Genomic DNA, 21399 nt, shown 5'->3' with positions numbered 1-21399 from the left:
TTCAGCCGTGCCTACTGGTCGGCTGATGGTATGAATAAAAAACACATCTGGCTTTTGCTTTCTCTGTGCACAAGGTAGACTATGTCATTTTGAGGTCATACTTTTGTCATAGTTCTGTAAACATACAGGGATCCAAACTTCAAGTATTGGTGTTTATTTACACACATCAAAATAAACACAAGTGTGTTTTTCCAAGTCAAAACACAAAATAGTAATTTCACTGAGACAAAAAAAATCAGTCTACATCGTGTCGTCTCTCAAAATTTCGTCTACATCAAATGCAATGTCCTAGTCCAAGGCACCAGGGGAAATATATTCTGGAATGCCGTATCCAGGCCTGACATGACAATAACCCCACATGTAGACTGATTTTTTTGCCTGTAAAAGGGCTATTTCTTTCTCTTCTTACCGTAATTTCCTCTTCCCCCTCCCCATCCTCCTCTTGCTCCTTCTTGTCCTCTTCCTCTAACTTCACCTCCTTGTCCTTGTCATCCCCTCCCTCTCACTTCTTCACCTCTGCATCCTCTTCCTCTTCTTCTTCCTCCTACTTCTTCACCTCCACGTCCTATTCTTCAGCCTCCTCTAATTCTTACTTTTCTCACTCTTCCTGCTCCCTCTATTGTACCCATTGTACATTACCTGTGGCTTATTTATAGTGCTTAGGCTGATTGCAAAGTGAACTAATTATCTAAAACAGTTTTCACATGAGAAAGTGTGCCAGAGAGTTGGCAAAATAGTGAAAATAATAGCCATACATGTGTATAGATTTGCTAGGAGTGTGTTGATCATTTGGAAATTGAGTGTAAAGCATGAGTTGTGTTTACAGTTCCACAAAAAGAGTGCTGTGCAGTGAATTGTGCCTACAGTTGTGCAAAGTGTGTGTTACAAAATTGCAAACTGTGTGCAAAGCAGTGTTTGTGCTTTTAGTTTTGCAAACTCAGTGAGTGGTTTTGCTATAAGTATTAATAGTTTTAGGAATTGTGCTATAAGAATCACAGTTGTGTTTAAGCATTCAGAAAAAACTGTAATGACCTAAAACAAACTATAAACATTTCCATACATCTTTTGCTGTAGTTATTTTAGCTTAGGTTTATAGGTGCTGATTGCAGCCTTGTATTGTCATGTATTTTTTGATAAACTATCATCTCTTTTAAATAAAATACATTAGAATACGTTTACATTGATTCACATTGATTGCCACACATGGCCGTTAGAGGGCGGTGTTGCATAAGTAATAGGTAGACTGGTTTAGGCTCATGGACAGTTTGTTTACTCGTCCATCACATGCCAGAGATTCATCTGCCAGGTTAATTGTCTCGTTACCCAACGATGCATCACAAAGCTGAAATTCGATCAGAATCAAAAGAGCCCTACAATTACCACTGGAAATCGGACCAAAATCGGACCCAAAATCGCAGGGTAAGCCCCGCTTTATGCAGAATAAATTGCTTCATTTCTAACCTGTAAATAGGGGAAACCATAATAAAGCAAAATGAATTGTGGGGTTAGAAAATATATTTTATTTAATATTTTTAAGTGATAATTTCAAACAATTTTAAATAACATTTTATGTAAATAGGCATGATATAATTATGTCATTGATGATGCTTCATTAACATTTTCAGAGGACAAAACACATCTATCAAATATAGAAAACTGGTGATAACATTTAAAGGCACCGTACAACTTTGCCTACAAAACAAATAGAAGTACTAAATGAAATAAGGCACTTCATTTAGTGAAGCATTCATCAGTCCATTATTTCCAAGACAACATTTTGGTTCTTCAAAAAATTGCCTTGTTCACTCAAGGTTTCAGTCAAGGGCAGGCATTAGTGGTGTAGCCTACTGGATGGGTTTCTTGTACATTTGTCCCCATCATTCACACATCATTACAAAAAGAGAGAATTTCTGACAGAGCCCTGAAAACATGACAAAACATTACATAACTGTAATGTAGAACATGTCAACATCGGCCTTGGATGTGTTGGCACAGGCTTGGAACTGTAGATAGTAGGCAAGTAAGGTAAATGGTCAAAAGCTGAGCAATGGCTGCATTTTATCACTGCACACAAAAGCTGTGGACTGGACTGGAAGCGGATGAAGGCCAGGTGAGACTGGAGGTTGTGTGGGCACAGCAACTGACATCCTGTCCATCACAGTGTGGCTCTCGTCTCACACCTTGGACCAACTATGGTGATCACAGTCATGCGTGATAGCTGGCATGCAAGCTTTCAGATCCACACACACACACACACACACACACACACACACACACACACAAACACAAACACTAAGATACAGAGACATGCCAAACACAACACACTCCCACACAGCAACCAACCCATAATTTTCACGGCCATCTGGTCATTGTAAGCAGGTCCAATGAGAAACATGGCCCTCTGCCAGTCTTGTCAAATGGAGGAACCTGACTGATTTGCCAAGCCAGGTTCACTGTAACTGTCATGAAGGAATACTTATACTGCTGTCCCATATTATTGATGCCAAAGCCAATACTATCATGCCACTGTTTCACAGTTGTGGTTTCAGTTGTAACTAACACAAGTTCTAGGTACATGTAAACAGATTGGCTGTGTCTCATATCGCTTACTTCAGTCAGTGCGCTAACTGGCATTATGCCCACTTTTCGATGGTTAGTATTGTCCCAATATCTGCACTACATAGTAGACGGTTTGAGACACAGCCATTGATTGATATCAACGATCATAGTGAAAAACAAATGGAGGGTAGAGACTTACCCCTCTTGAGAAAGAGGACGCAACCAGTTTTCACTAAGTTCAAGTTTCATGTGGTTTCACAAGCCCTCAAACAATTCATCTGATATTACCTTGCATGAGAACATATTAGAATGGGGTTCTTCTTCTTGAAATAATGGCAAACAAGATCATGGCAAGATTAGATCTCTTGGCAGGATAGATAGATAGATAGATAGATAGATAGATAGATAGATAGATAGATAGATAGATAGATACTTTATTGATCCCCAGGGGAAATTCAAGAAGGATCACCAGTTCTATGTGTAATGCATTTCTTTGTGCGCTTCCTGTAACTAGTCACAGTGCGAGGAACTGTGCGATCGAGTGACTTAGTCATCAAACCAGGCGTGTTTTCCTTGCCCCCCCCATTGGGTGTGATTTCAGCTCCCTTTGAACAGCTTGATCTTGTGTTTGTCTGCCAACAGCATAGTAACGTTGTACTCATAATCTCCGTCATGGACACCAGTGTGGCGGAAAGCGCCTCCCAAGAGGTTGTCTTCCCAGTAATGGTGCCAGTTTCCATTCTGGTCTGCTCCAAACCCATACACGCTCACCTACACATAGGCAAACAATTCAACTCAACTTATTGATTGTGACATCTTTATTACACCGAAACATCTGAATGTGACCGTGACAACTGTAGCGGGACAACAAAACAGACAACAGAAAGGAGAACGAGTGAAAAAACACAGAGAGCTCACCTCATCACACACATGAATGGCGAACATGAGAGTGAGAAACCCCGTGGAGGGATATCTGCCATGGCCATCCAGCCATGTGTCATAGACATACTTGAAAAAGCTGGGACTGTACACCATCACCTGCAGGAGTTCACAGCAGAGCAAATCCCATGTCACTATCACTGGAATTCATTCTAACTTCAAAAAACAGGTTTTTGATATCACATTCATGTATTCCATTTGTCTAGTCACCTTTAGAATTACAAACAAATCATCTAAAAGAACACAAACATTAAACATATATCTATGCCAAATGTTACTCAGTGGATAGAAGGATTAAAAAACATGTCAAAATGAAACTGCCCACCAACAATCTGGGGAGGTCTTACCTTTTCCTTGCTGGCCTTTATGTTTGCGATGACAGGTAAATATGTACTGAAAGAAAACACACACACACACACACACACACACACACACACACACACACACACACACACACACACACACACACACACACACACACACACACACACACACACACACAAAGATGCCTGTCATTAATTATCAGAACTGATCATTCTCTGTGACACTGCCCTTGCATTGGGTACTTTGTTTGACAGTCTTTGAGCAAAGACAAAGCACAAATGCTTTGTCAGAATGCCACATTTGTCTGGAGCTCAGTGTGGTTTGCCTTTGTGTTGCTAATAGATCTTATCTGGATTTCAGAACAGCCCCCACCGGAGCCAACTCAGCCGTCAGTGGTGCACTTCTCCGACATCTAATCAGACACAATGGCTGCTAAGAGCTCTTGGACAGCTTGGAAAAATTACAGTAGGTGTCGGGGCCAGAGGATCATGTTTGGTAAATTTAGCAGCTGCCATGGATGAGACGGTGAAGTGCTGTTGCATATGAATCCTCTCAGCGTTGCAAACACATTGTTGACCTAAATAGTATGCAGAGTGCTTAGTACACCCATAAAAACAGTTATACAGCTTGTCCTAAAACTACTTTTAAAGGTTCTGCTTAAAACTAGTGAAAGGATGTTATTTATTTGTTTGACAGATAAAAGTGTTCCAGTGTTTTGTAGTAGTGGTTAGTGATGAAAAGATTAATTGTTGGTGATCCCTCAGTTGGTGATCCCTCAGGACACATCTGCACAAACAAGTTGAACAGCTAAATGCCATTTCACTACATGTTTTACAACAGTATCTCTATGCATGTGACAAATAAAAATGACAATATTACATCTGCATTCTGATGAAGATCAGAATGCAGATGTAATATCGCTCTGGTGATTTCTCTCTCTCTCTTCACATGATTGGTACATACAGTATGTCGGTGTCTTGATGTGCAGTATGGACTATTTGTTTGTGTCATATGTATGATGTCCTGTCATGAAGTGCCTTGCGACTGTGCTGCAAACCCAACTGCCCCACAGGGAAAATAATAGTTATCACTTCTACTACAACTACTACTACTACTACTCCTGTGAAGCACCAGATTGACGATCAGAAGCGCGGTGGAATTACCTTTTTTTACTCACTATGTGGTGGTAGCACAGACAAAAGGAAAGGTGCTGGTTCTAAAGTTTAAAAAACAATAACAACAAAGAACCCTTATGCCCGTTCCCACTCACTACGTGATGGTGCCAGTGGTCAGAGCGCTGATGAGCCACTCTAGGTCCAAGGTCTTGAATGGGATGAGGATGAGGCAGGTCCTGTTGTCCAGGTCCACGGCACTCTCAGGGTACATGAGGTGATGGGTGGTCCTGCGTCCCACGTCCTCCTCAAAACCCTCGGTAGGAGCCTGGTTCATCCTAGGAAGAAAGAGTGAGAAAATCTTTAGACAAATCACTTAAACATCCATTACATACATACATACATGCATACATACATACATTAATATAGCCCAAGTCTCTGGGGTTGTGTGAATATGAAAACATATTGGATTTTGGTGTATTTACTGTGGGAAAGAATGACAGCATATGAATGTAATTACATCCACAAAAGCAAACGCTACAACTGTAAGTTATCACACAAAAAATATACCTTTAGATAGTACTACTGCAAAATTACCACATGTACATTTGCAATGAAAATGGATGTCAGTGACATTCCTTTGAATTGCTAAAATTTTAAATAGCTGATGTAAAATAAAGAAAATTAATGTTTTACATGTGCAAATAGTTTTCTGGCACAAATGATTATTAGCATGGATATTAGTTGTTTAAATTGATTAATTCCATTCCCACAAGCAAAGCACTGAATACAGGCAATATCATGAGCCGTTGCTCTGCAGCCTCTCACAACAGTGGAAGACAGACCTTGCATTTAAATTTACCCAAAGGAACACACACATACTGCGATCCTAATGACCCTTGGCAACTTCTGTAAGAGGCCATCAACCAAATGTAGAAAGGTAAAAAATAAAAAAAACTTGAAAATGCAGGTTTGGAATACATATTATTCTAGACGTTTCTAAATGCTGGTCCAAGTATTCTTTTAATGACCAAAAAACATGAACATTTACATTTTCAGTTCAATCCTGCTGCAAAGACCCATCACTGTGCTTTTTAAAGTGCAAGACAGTGTGCTGTTGCCCTTGGAAATGAATAGAATGGGATGATTCCTAAAGGGCCTGTCACATTACACGCGGCATGCGCTATGAAAAGTATTATAGTCAATGGCTTGCGTGCGCAAGAACTGGCCTGCCGCTGCGCTCAGCATTTTGCCGCTTTGCCGCCCTTGCGCGTGCGTCGTTGGTATTTTGCGCTGAGCCCAGCGGCAAGCACAACAAAAAATGTTGGGACGTTACCTCAACCAAGAGCAACCTAGCGGTGAGCGCAGCGCATACTGTGTACAATGTGATAGCCCCTTAAAAGTGTGAAAGCTGGCTAACGTGACAGATGAAAGCGGGTTTATGCTAGGACAACAGATAGCCTTGCCCAGAGCAGCGATTAGCCTAATTAGCGATCCATAGAAAGCAGGTAGAAACAGCGAGTGAGACCTGATGACAAAATCGCTAGCATCAATGAGAGGACCGTAGTGAGAGTCCTTGAGGTTCCCAGAGTTTCCCACCACAGAACAGGTCCGGCAGCGGTCCGGCCCGGAGTCCATGTAGAACTCCTTATCCGGAATGATCTGGAAGAGCTTGTCCACCACCTCACTAAAGTTGGCTGGCTGCTTCTCAGCCTGCAGCCACTGTTAGGAGACACAAAGAAAGCAACCCTGTCAGAGAAATACATGTGAAGATGCATTATACTACAGCAATGTAGGCGTGCGTTATGCCAAGGCTAGGTAAAAGTAATATCAGTTGGCACAATCTGTGAAGTAGGCAATTCTTCCAAAGTAAAGCAATGTTCTTTTTCCACAGGAATGCCTGGAATTTTGAGGAGATGTTGTGGACTGTGCTATGCACTCCCAGGGGGGAAATAAATTTTGCTCTAGACCAGGGCCACTCTTGAACAGGTCAAGACATAGGCCCTCAGGGTTTGGTCATCATACCACATGGAATGAGTTTAAACATGCAAGAAAGAGGCCCAACCACAATTCAACCTTTTCTCAAACTTAAAACTATCACCTGAGAGCTAATACTATTTGCCTAAGGGGACTCAAATTGTAATAGATGTTATGACTGACAAAGATTGTCACCCCAAAAGCAGAAAACAATACTGTCACACTGATTGCAGAATATCTGTCTTCAGATAAACACTGGACAACAATTACAGCTATTATCTCAGCTGATGCATTTTAGCTAGGGGGTTTAGAACACAGAGCTGGGTTACTCCTATTACAGTTTTCTCTCTCTCTCTCTCTCACACACACACAAACATACACACACACACACACACACACACACACACACACACACACAAAAACACACACACGGTTCTTAAAAGACCCATTCCCCCATGACATATTTCCAATTAAATCCAAAGTGACAGGTGCCAAGCTCGATCACATTTGGAAGAGGCAGGGTAATAGCCTTGTGAGTCAATTCTAATTAGGAGTAATGTGTTTCTTTACCAACCGTTAAAAGGGAGAGAATGGACTCTGGGTGTCAGTGTCTAAGACAACAGAGGATGAACAAAGCCCCTTTACCTGCCACCATCTATAGGTGTCGTCGGTGAGCAAACTGCCCTTCCTGGACATCAGCGGGTGGAAGGACTGGTTGAACCTCTCGGCGAACCAGGGGTCATCCTCGAGGTCTGCCAGGCACCGCCTGCAGCCACATGGGCCCTTGGGAAAGAGGCTGTCGGACAGGCGGAAGGCGTACTTGAGGAAGTAGCCGGACGGATCGCGGAGTGTGTAGTTGAACAGCACCGTGGTGAATGTAATGACGCAGAAGAGGAGGGTCAGGGCCCGGAATTTTCGCAGCTTGAGCAGAGACATGGCGAGGCACAGCAAGGCCCTGCGCTCTAGACAACAGGACCCAGAGGGAGAGATGGAGGGAGAGACGGATGGAGGGAGGGAGAGGGTGATGAAGGGAGGGATTGGGGAAGGGAGGGAGGGAGGGAAAGCGTAGCAGAGGACAGAGGGAAGTGATGGGGAACAGACAGCACCAGGGAGAGATCAAATTGTGCCTTCACGCCAGGTTGTCCATATTCCCCATTCTGCAGGCTTGCGACAAAATCCCACTGCAGAGCCAACCTGCTGTTGGAGCCTGCATCGCACTCTCCAGGATAAATCCACCAAATCCTTGCCACATAAAGTCTGTGTTTATACCTGTAGTTGGCAGTAAGGATCCTCAGAAAGAATTAAAAACAAGCAAAAAAAAAAAGTTAAACTGCCTCTGGTGTTAATTCTTTCTCTCTCAGCAAAGCCTGCTGAGTCTTTTCCAGTGCCTTGGAGATTCGCCGACTGTTAATCCATCATTAATCATCAATCCGAAATAGCTGATGGAAGTGTGTGCATGAGCCAAAATTCCAGCTCCCACATTTCCAGTCCTAGTCTTATTGGGCCCTCCCAAAGGGCCAGCCTTCCAACCAGGCTTTTATCAGAGGAGTGGTGGAGGAGTGACCGTGCCACCGAGCATTCCGTCTGTTGACTTAATGAAGTCACTGACCGGTCAAGTCCGTCTTTCACAATCATCCACCTGGAAAACAAACAAGTGGCATTAGTCCCAATTTCTGCATTATGCTTTTTTAGTTAGCCTCTGCTACCTAACCTGATAGAAATGAAAACCAGACTACATGTATTTTATAAAAGACAGGAGTCGAGTCGCAGTAAGGGCTCTTTGACCGAGGCTGTTGGACAGAAGGTAGGCAGCTTGTGCTGTCACCACAGTAGATCTCTGGGTCTGCTTGTCAGGTAAATGGCCATGTTCTCTATGGAGCGTAATGACAGATGAGGTCACTTTCGCAGCAGTGGACAAGAGGCGGGGGCCATTTATTATATGGGGTGACACGGCATCTGCATTTATTACAGTAATGGTGAGCATGTGGCTGCTTGGCACTCAGGGGAGTGTGTGAGTGTGTGTGTGTGTGAGTGTGTGTGTGTGTGTGTGGTGGGTGGGCGGGGGGTGTTGTGGTAGCCGAGGGCGAAGCTAATGCAGGAGACATGGTTCAGACTGGCACCAGCTAGAGGGGGCATTTTGAAAAACACACCCACACACACACACACACGCACACACACACACACACACTGACATGCTGCACTGCGGGAAGGTGACAGTGAGACTGATTCTTCCCCAAAACAGATGGTCCCTGTGTGCGCGTGACAAGGCGCAGGCTGGTGTCCTTGTCCTGGGGTCGGCCTGCCACGCATTGATCAAAGTTTAGTCCCACTGATCTGTGCCGCAGCGTCTGTGCAAACCTGTGCGCACCGAACCAGACAGCAACAGGAGGAAAGACAAAGACAGGAAACAGGGTCAGATGTGAGAACCAGAGGGAAGAGGGGTCAAGAACAGGCAGAAAGAGGTGGGAAGAAGGGTCAAGAACGGGCAGAAAGAGGTGGCAGCAGTAGTGACATTCTCTCCCCTTTTGCGTTTTGCTCCTATTTCGAAATCATCGGCCGTTTGGTTTTTTTAGAGGGCCACGAAGAATTGGTTGTGTTTTTTTTTTTGCTCGGCGAGAGCTGTCTGTCTCTTCTGTCTGCTTCGCGTGAGCAGTTTGAGGCCCCAAGCTGTTGCGGTAATGATTACTGGAAACAATTTTTAAGCCCGCCTTTGGGCCTCAACAGCAGAAAACTGGAAATGTCTCTGAAAAAAAAGTCCATACAAGGCCAAGTGAAAGGTTTCCAGAACATTCTGTCATGCTGTCCAAATAAATCACCGGGACATCTGTGATCTGCATGAAAGCACCACATTGAGTATAAGAATGGACTCGTACTCTGCCAACTCAGAGGGGTCTGAAAATTGCTGAACATTCAGCATTGCAAACTTGAGGTACGAATCACTTAGGGATGCCATAATTCGATTTCATTACCAGTCACATTTAGTTATGGTCATGGTTCTCGCAATTCTGGTAGACATTACAATATATTGGCATTTCTATTGACTGTTCTGCTGGCTTTAGAAATGTAAAACCTAAGGAAATAAATTGAAAATCACCCTCATCGCATATTCATAGTTTTAAGGTGCATTAGCCATCCTAATTAAAAAAAATACTTTTCATTCTTGCCATCTGTTGCAATTTTTACGAAGATATATCAGCCTACCCAACAATACAATTTGATTCAGTTTATTCAGATACAAACTCTCTTCACTAAATCGCCCGCAACCATGTGTAAACCATCTCCTAGTTGCCAAATTATCATGCAGTAGCCCTACCAACTCAGAGTGACCCCTACACAGAAGAATGCTATCAAACTCTTGGCACCATTGTTGCTAACAACCATGCAGGTCACAAGGCATGATATGCTAACAGGAAAAAAATACACCCCTTTTAGCCCTGCACTGAGCCTGGAGTGCCTTCTGCACACACTGAATTAAGATTTTAGGCTTATTTCCTGTCCATTTCCCCCTTTGTACACAAGCATTCAAATGCTTCTAATCCCAGGGGCATTGTTCCAAGCTTGTTCTTGTGGTCTGCTGTACTGTGCTATATCATTAGGATTAAGCCTTTCATACTGCCAAAAAGAAGGTTGTATTCTCTTGATCTCCTACTGGTTTGTTTACCAGCACAGGAAATCGATAGGGGCCCGCTTGACATACAGCGGGGGTCAAGCAAGCGAGACCTTTACCCATTTGGATGGTCAAGGGGAATGTTTGCAGCAGGGAGAGATACACTGGCACAGTCAATTAAGATTCTGACTGTTAACATCGGAATGTCTCGGGCTGCTGGAAGCTATTGAGGAGAAGATCACTCTGTACTGCTCACTTCAGAAGATCAGCTCAAAACCTGGGCATGAGATTCTATTTAAAAAAAGTTATGACGGTCAGGCAGATGGAGAGTGGAGCTTACCCAGCAGCCAGGGACCTCCCTTTAAGCGTATTAAAGCACTGTAATCTACAATAAATAATGGGGCAAGCATGAGGGAAGAGAGAAAACACACACACACACACACACACACACACACACACACACACACACACACACACACACACACACACACAGCATAATGGACAGCTTAGCGGCACTGCACTGTTGGTGGGTAGGAGCATGCAAACTTCCACTGGCCGTGGAAATGAAACATTCCCACAATTAAGATCTAATGAAGTGCTCAAGGGCAAGTGCACTATCCCTCCCACCCACCAACCCTCCGGCCTCTGATTCCATCTTCTCAGCTGGGCATGTAGAGGGGGAAAACAGCATAATATCCATTTCATTATTCATTAATGAAAAGGAACACTTAAAACACTGTGACAGGCATGGAGAAGGAGAGCAGGCGTAGGCTAACAGGAAGATAAACACGTCTCTGATGCCCTGGAATATTTCGTAGTCCCCCTGCCGCTCTTAAAATTATGTGCATATAGATCTGGGGTTTCTTTCTTTTGCTTACTCTCTCTCTCTCTCTCTCTCTCTTGAGCTGTCTCGCTCTTTCTCTTCTGCACTCTCATCTGGGTGCAACTTGTGGAATATAAAACAGCAAGGGCTTCCTTTCCCTTCTCTCATCTCCTCATCCATCAATCAACATTTTCCCCACCCCGAGTAACACACACACACATCACACATCACACATCACACACACACACACACACACACACACACACACACACACACACACATCAGAGAGAGCTGGGCCGTTTAAAGTCTTTCGCTCGGTCTGCTTTGAAACGCCTTTTTTGTTTTGACATGTTCTACACCTCCTCCTAACTCAATTCCGTGGGCGCCTTTTTAGTCGCATTAATATTTAAGGCTGAATAAGATATTCCAGGGGCGCGACGAGGGAGGTGAGGTAAATCAGGCCGGTGGGGAGCGCTGACGCTGTGTGTAGCAGCCTCCCATCAAGGTACTGTTACTGTTCACGGGTCCTGGCATCCATCCTTAGGCTACTGTTACAAAAGCTAGCAAATGGCCTTTGAAGAGAGGATGCAATAGAACTCCTTGAGGCATTCTTTCTGAAACTAAAGGTTAAATGTGGAACTTTGTCCAAACAAAGAGCCACTTGTTGGCAAAAATGCTTCCCCAGAATAGTACCCACTACGGTAACACTCCATAATAAGGTGCCATAATAAATAGCAAACTAGTAATTACCTAACCCTTTGTTAATATTTGTTAATTGTTACTAAAATATCTATTTGGCACAAGTTAATAGTTTTTTCATCATTAATTAAATATTAGTTGTTTGCATAAAATCTGTATGTTAATGTTTTAACAAATCTATTAACTAATATTGTATTAATATTTGTTAATAGTTAACTAAATGTCTTTTTGGCACTAATTAACAGTTATTTCTTACATCATTTAAATGTTAAATGTTTATTTACAAACTATATGCTAATATAAAAGGTAATGACATATTATTATTTATCTAGCTTTTCTGATTAGCTTTGTGGAAAATTTATGGAATTTATGGTGTATGGCTTTATGGTCTTGTGGGGTGTATAAGGCACCCTACTGCAAGTGGTTGGTTGTGTGAGAGTTTGCGCACCTCTTCTTCCACTTCATCCTTATTGGATACCTTTGTGGTTGGCTGTCCTGTAATTGGTGACCCTCTGTCTAGTGTTTGAAAGTAGTGTACTCTTTGCCTTTGGAAGTACTATTTGGTTGCTGCTTGAATTTGGTGAAATTCAGGGGAGAGGGGTGTAACAGAGTTAGAAATGTAGTTTAGTGTTTGTATGTGATTTTCGCCGTAATTAAGCAGCTTTATTGAGATTGGTGTTTTGGAGCCCCCTTTGGAGAAACGGTATACTGCAGCTCTGCTGCGTTTTGTCCTTGTATTGTTGCCATAGCCGATCAGAAGCGGTATTCTTTGCATTGGGTAGGTTGACTGTATAAAGCACTCCCCACTTTGTTTTAATTTTGTAACTGTAAAATGTTGTTTAAGTTGAAAACTTCGATATACCACCTGTATTACTTTATATGTATTGTTAGGATTTGGGTGCAATTCTAGCAACTTAGAGAACGTTTATTAATGTTTTCATTATGACTACGAGTTCATACTGTACACACTGAGTCTAACGGTACAGATCCACTTGCACGACACTTCTTTTTGTCGTGTTGCATTCCACTCTAGTCCTATGGGTGACGTCAAGCGACTTTAACGCGCCCGCAAAGCATTCCGGGAAGGCAGCGCTGCATTTGAAATAATGTCGCGCGTCAAAAAGCTGGCCGATGCCCAGCTTTATGCAAATGAATCCGTTGAGCGCGAGGCGACTCTCCAATGAAAGGACGAGTTTGTAGGTCCTTTGTTCTACCACAACGGTGCCTGTGAAACTTTGGTTCCGCTTAACAGACAAATAGTGTTTTAACGATCTCTTCCACGACCACCTATAGTCCATAAAACAAACGAAACTAGGATTTGGATGAATATATTGACTGTTGGTGTTTCTGGTGAGGATTTGAGATTGCATTGAGTAGTTTAAATAAAACAAGATTTCGAAATGGCTTGCATAGTTTGTTTAGGCTATTAATGTGTTGTATACTGTTAAGTACATGCCTAAAATTGTGGTCCATTTGTGGAAAAACACTTAAGATACGTTAAAACGAACTGAATATGAGCTGGTAACTGACATTTTAAACGAAACGCCCACACACGACTGAACGAGGGGAGGCAGCGCGACACCATGCGTATGTCGGGTCGTGCAAGTGGATCGGTACCGTAACGCATAGGTCTAACGTGACTAGCTGTAAACTCCACTAGCAACTTTCCATGCATTCAGTGTAGTTTAGCTTAGTGTGCATGGAAAGAGCAATTCAGTCTAGCAGGAAATGAATGTACATTTAGTTTAGCATTATGTTTATGCATTACCTCCGTATGGTCTACGTCTGTGAGTGTTTAGTGAGTCTCAGAATATTAATAAACTGTCATTCTGTGCACCTGAACATTCCATGTCGCATGTCTCCCTTGCTAGTAGGGCTGACAGTGATGGTATAGGAATGATGCATGTAATATAGCCCATTCAACTACTTTTTATTTTGCTTGTGCAGATGCTGTTTTATGTATGCCATTGCCTGAAGGCATGTTTTGTTTTAACTTTTCCTAAAGGAATACATGTGATTAGCCAGTTTTGGTCTCAGTCCCTTCACCATCTGACTAATAGTTATATATTACTAATATATTAATAAAGCTTAACCAACCTTATTATAAGGGTCCCCCATACTGATAGTTATATATTACTAATATATTAATTAAGCTTAACCAACTATTATAAGGGGCTCCACACTGATAGCTATATACTACTAATATATTAATTAAGCTTTACCAACTTTATTATAAGGTCCCTCATACTGATAGTTATATATTACTAATATATTAATTAAGCTTAACCAACATTATTATAAGGGGCCCCACGCTTATAGCTATATACTACTATGGCGGCCAGCGGAGAGATTCTCTGAAGGTACTGCTTGTATAAACAGTCTTTTTTAATAAACTTCCTGTGCACTGCCAAAGTTCTCAGTATCTCGTTTTAAATGTTACTTGGAATATTTTTAATGGTGTAAAAATAGCGATTTAGCTGCATAGGTTACGCTATGCCCCCACAGCTAGCTGAAAACCTTATGCAAGTTCGGCAAAAATCGGCGCAATTCGGAATACTAGGGGGTGACCGAAGGTGCCTATTGGACACATGTAAGTACTTTGTACTTTCAGTGCAGCTAAGGTCAATTTCACACCGGAATTCTCCTTTAACAATTTTAAATGATGTAAGAAATAACTGTTAATTAGTGCCAAAAAGACATTTAGTTAACTATTAACACATATTAATACAATATTAGTTAATAGATTTGCTAAAACATTAACATACAGATTTTATGCAAACAACTAATATTTAATTAATGATGGAAAAAACTATTAACTTGTGCCAAATAGATATGTTAGTAACAATTAACAAATATTAACAAAGGGTTAGGTAATTACTAGTTTGCTATTTATTATGGCACCTTATTATGGAGTGTTACCAAAACGACAATTGCCAGAAGCATCCAAAAGGATTCCAAGTGGAAACCCTTAGGGTTCTTTCACTGCAATCTGCAGAACTATTTTTTTCTCTCATGTTCTTTAAACAAATCTGAAAAACAAAGTCGTTGCAGTCTAAAGTAGAGTTTTGACATTCAGTGTAAGACTAGCAGTGGGACAATGTGTGTCTAACAAGCACTGAATGTAAACTCTCTTTCTGTTTACAACCAGCCATAAAACATTCTGAAAACAACAATAATAGAACAGCTTAAATTAGCCTAGCTTTGGCAAAGATACATTTCAATTAGAAGAGAGCTATTTTGAACCTTTTCATTGCTGTAAATTACAGTAATTATCTTCCTCTTTGGTAAATGGACCTCTGTTCATCACTCAAATTATAGCCACACCTGAGAGGCAAGGCCTGCTTTTCCCAGGGGCAGTCACATATGGTAGGCTTTGCCCTGTCATCTATTTTCACACTCATTGTTTAGCGTTGCGGAGACCGGTGCGACGCACTCCGCTTTCGGCATTTGATTACTCTGACAATATTGTACAACCCTGCACACCAGCGCAGGTGGGCAGAGTTCAACTCTTATGCGCATCCATTTCTCATTGCTTCTAAAGAAAATGGCAAATTCTTATTCTGTTGTGTGAGGTGAGTTGTTATTGATCTCACAAGTGTCCCCATAGTAAAAGTCATAGAGGTTGACAGAGGTCAAGAGTCATGACCCTGCAAGATCCAAAGGTCGAGGTGAAATACGAGCCGCAGAACATACTTCCTCTAGTGAGCCTTTTTGCTTGAAGCTTGAATTGTTGTTTGTGTTCTGATACCAGAAAGATTCCTAGATTTCAGCGGTCCATTGCTAACAAATTACAAGTTACAAGATAGGTCCTTTCTGCAAACAAGAGCATGTCATTTAAACATCTGTGCTTAATCATGCATACCTCTAGTGCTGCACAGTCAGATTCATTTTTTAAACAGCGCTTGCAGAACAGCTAGAAGCATTATTTACTCATTTACAAATAATAATCCCTGGCCATTTGCATTGGACTTGCTGGATTATGATGCCGTAAACCGCTTTGAAATTAAAGAGGGCCTACAGCATGGGCTCGGCTCAATCTTTTCCAGACTTTAGAGATCTTACCATTACACTGCCGTCTGTAAGGCGTTTGTTCTTCTGGCCGTTGTAAAAATCGTCTGTGTGTGTGTTTGCACATTGTGTGGGTATACTGTATGTATAGTATGGGTATGTTTTGTGTGTTTGAGCACGTTCTGTGGGCATATAAGCACGCTCTCAATGTGTCTGTGGCAATATCCAGCAAAGAAACAGGAACATAAACTACACACCAAACAATGTTGGAGCTAGAATAAAATGTCTAGTCATAGTCACTCTATGAATTTCCGATTTCTATAGATCACTATACGTGTTTGATATGCATTTGTCTACGTGTGCATTTTAGTCGTCCGCTGTGTGTCAATGATAACTACTGCTATTTTAAGGGAAACAATTGACTAGATAGGAATCCGTGCATATCCAAGACTGTGATCCCAATCTGGACTAAAAAAAAACTGAACAGACATTCCATTGATTTCGATAAGAAAAGTCTATTGTGTTTGGCCACAAAACAGACAACTGTGTGAACACAAGGGTGTGATGTCTCCACAAAAAATATTGTGATGATTGAAAGGATTGGTGGGTAAAGCCCTTACATACATCATGGGCATTGTTTAAAAACAAAAGGCACCAAACATAATAGGATTAGTGTCAACTTTCCACATCAAGGCTTAGACCCTAGTGTCAGATCACTGCAGCCGAACGTGTCATGGAGCGTATTGTGGAACCAGTCTGTTTATTGACGTTTGCTGTTTGTTATGCTTTATTTCATTCACCTGGGCCTTATCAAAACACTAGAGAGAAATACCAAAAGTGAGATAAATGCCACAGGTACTAGTCTATATAAATAGATATAGTCACTCAGATAGACAGAAAAACAGACAGACAGACCTATAAATAATTAGAAGAGAGAGAGAGAGAGAGAGAGAGAGAGAGAGAGAGAGAGAGAGAGAGAGAGAAACCATGACCATAACAGAGGGTAAACTCATGCCCATAAGGCTGACAGCGTGTGTCCTGGGGTCCCTGCCAGCACACACCTGGACAGTTTCAAAACGCAGAGCAGGTGGCGCGCAGCTTCTGGGCCTCACTATAAGGGAGATGGCTCTGTGTGCCAGAGCTATAGCTTCTATGAACCGCTAAAGCATGACAATTAGCCACTGCTGCAAAGAACACCAGATAAGGACGAGGAATGGTACAGAGATGAGAAGAGTGAGAGAAAGAAGGGGAAAAAAAAGGAGACGATGACAGAACAATCGCAGGCTAATTGTGCAGCATCGGCCCCAGTGGGATTCTGCCACTACCAACATGCCACTCATGGTGTATCGGCGGCCTTGAGCATGTTTCGCACCTCACGCTAAAAGCCCCTGGAAGGCAACAATGGGCTTCAGCGCACGGTGGTGGCAATCAATGCTTCTCGCTGGAGAGCGCGAGAGCTGCCGCACGGCATCTGCTGAGGGGAAAAGCACTTCCACGTCGCTCTACTGCTGCCTGCCTCAACACATTGGAGGGGATGACAACACGGAGGTGTCGTGTCTGCCTCTTTTTGTGTGTGTATCTACCTCTTTGTGTGTGTGTGTGTGTGCGCGTGAGTGTGTGTGTGTGTCTGTGAGAGTGAGTGTGTGTGTGTGTGTGTGTGTGTAAGTGTGTGTGTGTGTGTGTGCATCTGTGAGAGTGTGTGTGTGTGTGTGTTTCTGTGAGACTGTGTATGTGTGTGTGTATGAGTGTGTGTGTGTGTGTCTATGTCTCTGTGTGGGTGGGTGGGTATCAAGGACATCACATCTGGCCATTACTGGGAGAGAGAAGAGATGGGGAGGGAGTGGGGGTGCTGGTGGAGGGAGTGCCAGAAAACAAACTGTCACTCCATTCACAGCAATCTACCAAATGCGTACATGAACCTTGAATGGTCATCAAAAAGGGATGAAACATCTGCCACTATTTACACTCTTTACATAATGCATTCCACTTCTCCATGCAGACCAGCTGCAGAGATGCACATTTCAATTTATTTCTTTATTTATGACTGAGCAACAACAACCCCCCACCCACCACCGCTACGGCCAGCTGCAGACTATCACGATCAACGTGGGGATTTGTTGGCAGTCGAAGTGCAGCAGTGTTTTGACAAAACTTAACCGGGGAGATTAAAACAACTGCACACTCGATGGTGATACAAAGAGGTGTTCGTTTCACATGCAGCCCTATACGGTGGGTTCTATAGGTGCCGTCAGGTGGTAAGCAGTCCGGGAACCGGCGTAGTGGAACCAAGTAACCCAAGCCTCCGCTGGAGGGTGGGAGGTCTTTATTTGCCTGCACGTGGAAGCAGATGAGGGGTCCTCCACAGGAAAGGGGCCCACGGACTGTTCTGTGCACGGGCCACATTTTTCTTGCTGCTACGCCCCCCCCCCCCCCCCCCCCCCCCCACACACACAGACATACACAAACCCACGCATAAACATGGACACAAACCACAAGCTATCTGTGGATAAATGTCAACCCAATTTGTTTACAAAACAAATGCACTGAAATAAACTTTTGAAACAGCAGCAGTCAGCATTAGGTTGTAGTGAATCAGCTCAGGTAGGGAGTAAGGCCATGGATACACACATGTAATTTAAGACTTGGCCCCTGAGACGCCAAGCTTGCCTTCTCAACATGCCTTTTTTTCTAGGTATCACTGAAAAAAAAAAACTTTGCAGGCTGGCTGGAAAGAAGTCCTGCAGGTTTTTGGTCTGCGGCCAAATCTTTAAGTGGAAACAGAGGGTGAATCTAGCGAAGAGACAGAATTTAAAAGCACATTCTGAAAGGAAAGATGGGGGGGGGTGTCAGTGAGGGAGGAAGAGAGGGAGAAGGGGCTCGGGTGTGAGGGGTTAAAAAATGTGTCCTGGACCCCCTCCTGAAATAGATTTTTCAAAAAATCTGCAAATATTTCTCTTTCAGCAGCGGGGGTGTAGACAGACACTGGCCTTGGGGATCGTCTCAACACTCCAGTGGAGCCGACCACAGCTCTAGTCCTGGGCCTGTGTGAGTCTCCCGACAGCACAGCCATGCTCAGCACGGAGAGTAATCATGCGCTGAATCGCACTGGCAGACGCCATCATGTCTTTCTGTTTTTTTTTGTTTTTTTTTGGTGAGACAGCCACAGCCACAGAGGCATGGCGACATGGGCTCCGGTCTGCTACAATACTGCTAGTCTTTAATTAAAAGCACCCATCATTTCCCCATCACAGCTCCTGTCCTCCTTGCCAACCCAACACAGGACACAGGAAATAGGAGATGCATGTTACCCCCCCCCCCCCCCCCCCCACGCACACACACACACACACACACACATTCTTTCTCTTTCTCACCAATTCTTTGATCTTTCTGGGGGACGGACTGTGAAAATCAAGAATTTCCTGATCCTCAGGCAAATGCACGACCAACCTCCATGTAATATAAAGAAAGAGTCAGTGAGCAAGAGAATGCACTTGTCTGGCTAAGTAATATCGGAGTTCCAAGAGAAACAATGTTAAGTTTTCTCCAGCTCATTCATGGATGATCAGATACCAAACCACACCAGTTTCTCACCATGTACAGCCAATAATTATTCCCTCTCTTGATGGAAACATGCAGGCAGCACTGTACTACTTTTCATATGACCAGAATCTCTCAAGTGCCTTACAGAGAGATCAGTAATGTAAAGATCTAATTACAGAGTTCTTTCATACTTTGAAACACCAACCACATATTTCTACAGTGAGATTTCTTTCATTCCTCTCGCAACATCTGTGGCATCAAAGAGAACTCAACAGATGTCTGGACAGCCTAAGTGGGAAATGAAGTATTAATGACGGCGCTATAGGTGGAATGAATAAACGGAGACATTATCTGCGTGTAAAGTCAATATCAGACCTGAGAGACGTGCGCGCAAAAAAACCCTCCATTTTATTCCATAGGCTATTGTATTGATACCACCTAACCAAAGTCGATTTTATTGCGCAACATGGCTTTCACCTCGAATATGTTCAGCAGTCAGTGGTTTGTACAGAAGATAATGCAAAATTACTGCCTGGCGAGACCACTGCAGGTCAAGAAAGCCACGGTGACAATTCCAAACTCACAGTAAACAGAAGTAATCACTGAAATATTTAATGACGAGTAGAAAGACATTCGACTGCTAATGTTGCAGGCATGCCAAACATGACAATGTCGTACAGTGGTAAATCACCAATAAATAGGCTACACAACTACGCAGCAAATCTTTCTTTCCTGTCAACTTATTACAAACCTAAGCCAGTCTCATCGTTCTTTACCTTCGAAAACAGTTTCGGTGCAGCCTGCTTTCAATAAAATAAACTCCCAAAATTACAGCAAGCTTATCTGCATTTATTCTTGTTGTATACTTTTTCCCCGCTTGTACAACGCATTAAAGCCCCGCGCTACAGTAGGTTGAAATTGAAAATAGCCAGAACTTGAACAGTTATTCTGCAACATGGAATAGACAATCTGAAATGTTGGACACATGCAGGCTTCTACAATAATGATAGGTCGGACAAGCCTGACCCAAAACATGCAGAGGACAAAACACGAAAGGCAATGTCCGTGCTTTTCTACTATAAAGGGGCTGGCTACTTACGGGAAATCTCCTGCGAGCGCATGTAGATGGACGCAAAACCGTTATCTTGGGGGTTCGGTCTGGCAGCGGCGGGTAGTGCTGGCTTTTATATGTTATGTTGTCATCTGCACTTAAAAAACAGCTAAGACAAAACTACCAGGTTGACCGTTGCATTTCAATGATTCAGTAATCGCCCTTGGTACAAAACAAACCCTCTCTCTCTTTCCCTAACGCGCTAACGGATGGCTCCGCGGGGGAGATTCACAATGTTCAGCAGCTTTGCGCTGCATCAAACAGTGGAGTCAACTGCTCTCCTACAAACGGGTTCCAGCTCCTCTGTGTCCCACCGTGGCCACGTGGATCGAAAAGACACAAGAGGAGTGACGCCCCTCTCTTTCTTGTGAGGGGATAGCCCATATCATACCGCTATGTTGTAGGCCTACTAGCACCTAAATCTGTTGATTATTGTTTTATGATTACTTCATCTTCATTATCATCAACACAACACTTCTCGTAAAGTGGATGACTACTGTAAATAAATATACCGTTACCATAAGACAGGCTATTTCCTATGATGGAGTTCATTGATGCACTATCGTCAATCAATCATTTCTATCACCACTTCAAGAAATAATGTTGATGTAATGCGATGCCCTTGACTGAACATCATTTGGAACGGCGCTGCACACCTGAGCGAACATGGTAATAATACGGAATAGAGTTGAGTACTAGC

General features: G+C 42.9%; 1 protein-coding gene across 1 annotated transcript; it reads right to left on the bottom strand.

The window, feature by feature from the left end:
• Positions 1 to 1528: 1528 nt before the first annotated feature.
• LOC143140959 (CMP-N-acetylneuraminate-beta-galactosamide-alpha-2,3-sialyltransferase 1-like) lies at positions 1529 to 20960 on the bottom strand. The gene is made up of 7 exons (XM_076302133.1): positions 20688 to 20960; positions 7557 to 8550; positions 6463 to 6656; positions 5093 to 5272; positions 3846 to 3891; positions 3478 to 3597; positions 1529 to 3330 (listed from the first exon to the last, which is right to left on the bottom strand). Exons 2-7 carry the CDS (start codon positions 7845 to 7847, stop codon positions 3157 to 3159), a joined length of 1005 nt encoding a protein of 334 aa, XP_076158248.1. The 5' UTR covers positions 7848 to 8550; positions 20688 to 20960; the 3' UTR covers positions 1529 to 3156.
• Between the last annotated feature and the right edge of the window lie 439 nt (positions 20961 to 21399).

The sequence above is a fragment of the Alosa pseudoharengus genome, unplaced genomic scaffold, assembly GCF_046254945.1.
Source record: "Alosa pseudoharengus isolate Yale_2024_CS ecotype anadromous, Long Island Sound unplaced genomic scaffold, YU_APseudo_1.1 YU_APseudo_1.1_scf_23, whole genome shotgun sequence".
Classification (NCBI taxonomy): domain Eukaryota; kingdom Metazoa; phylum Chordata; class Actinopteri; order Clupeiformes; family Clupeidae; genus Alosa; species Alosa pseudoharengus.
The sequence above is the reverse complement of the archived record's forward strand: the minus strand, read 5'-3'. Positions and strand labels throughout refer to the sequence as shown.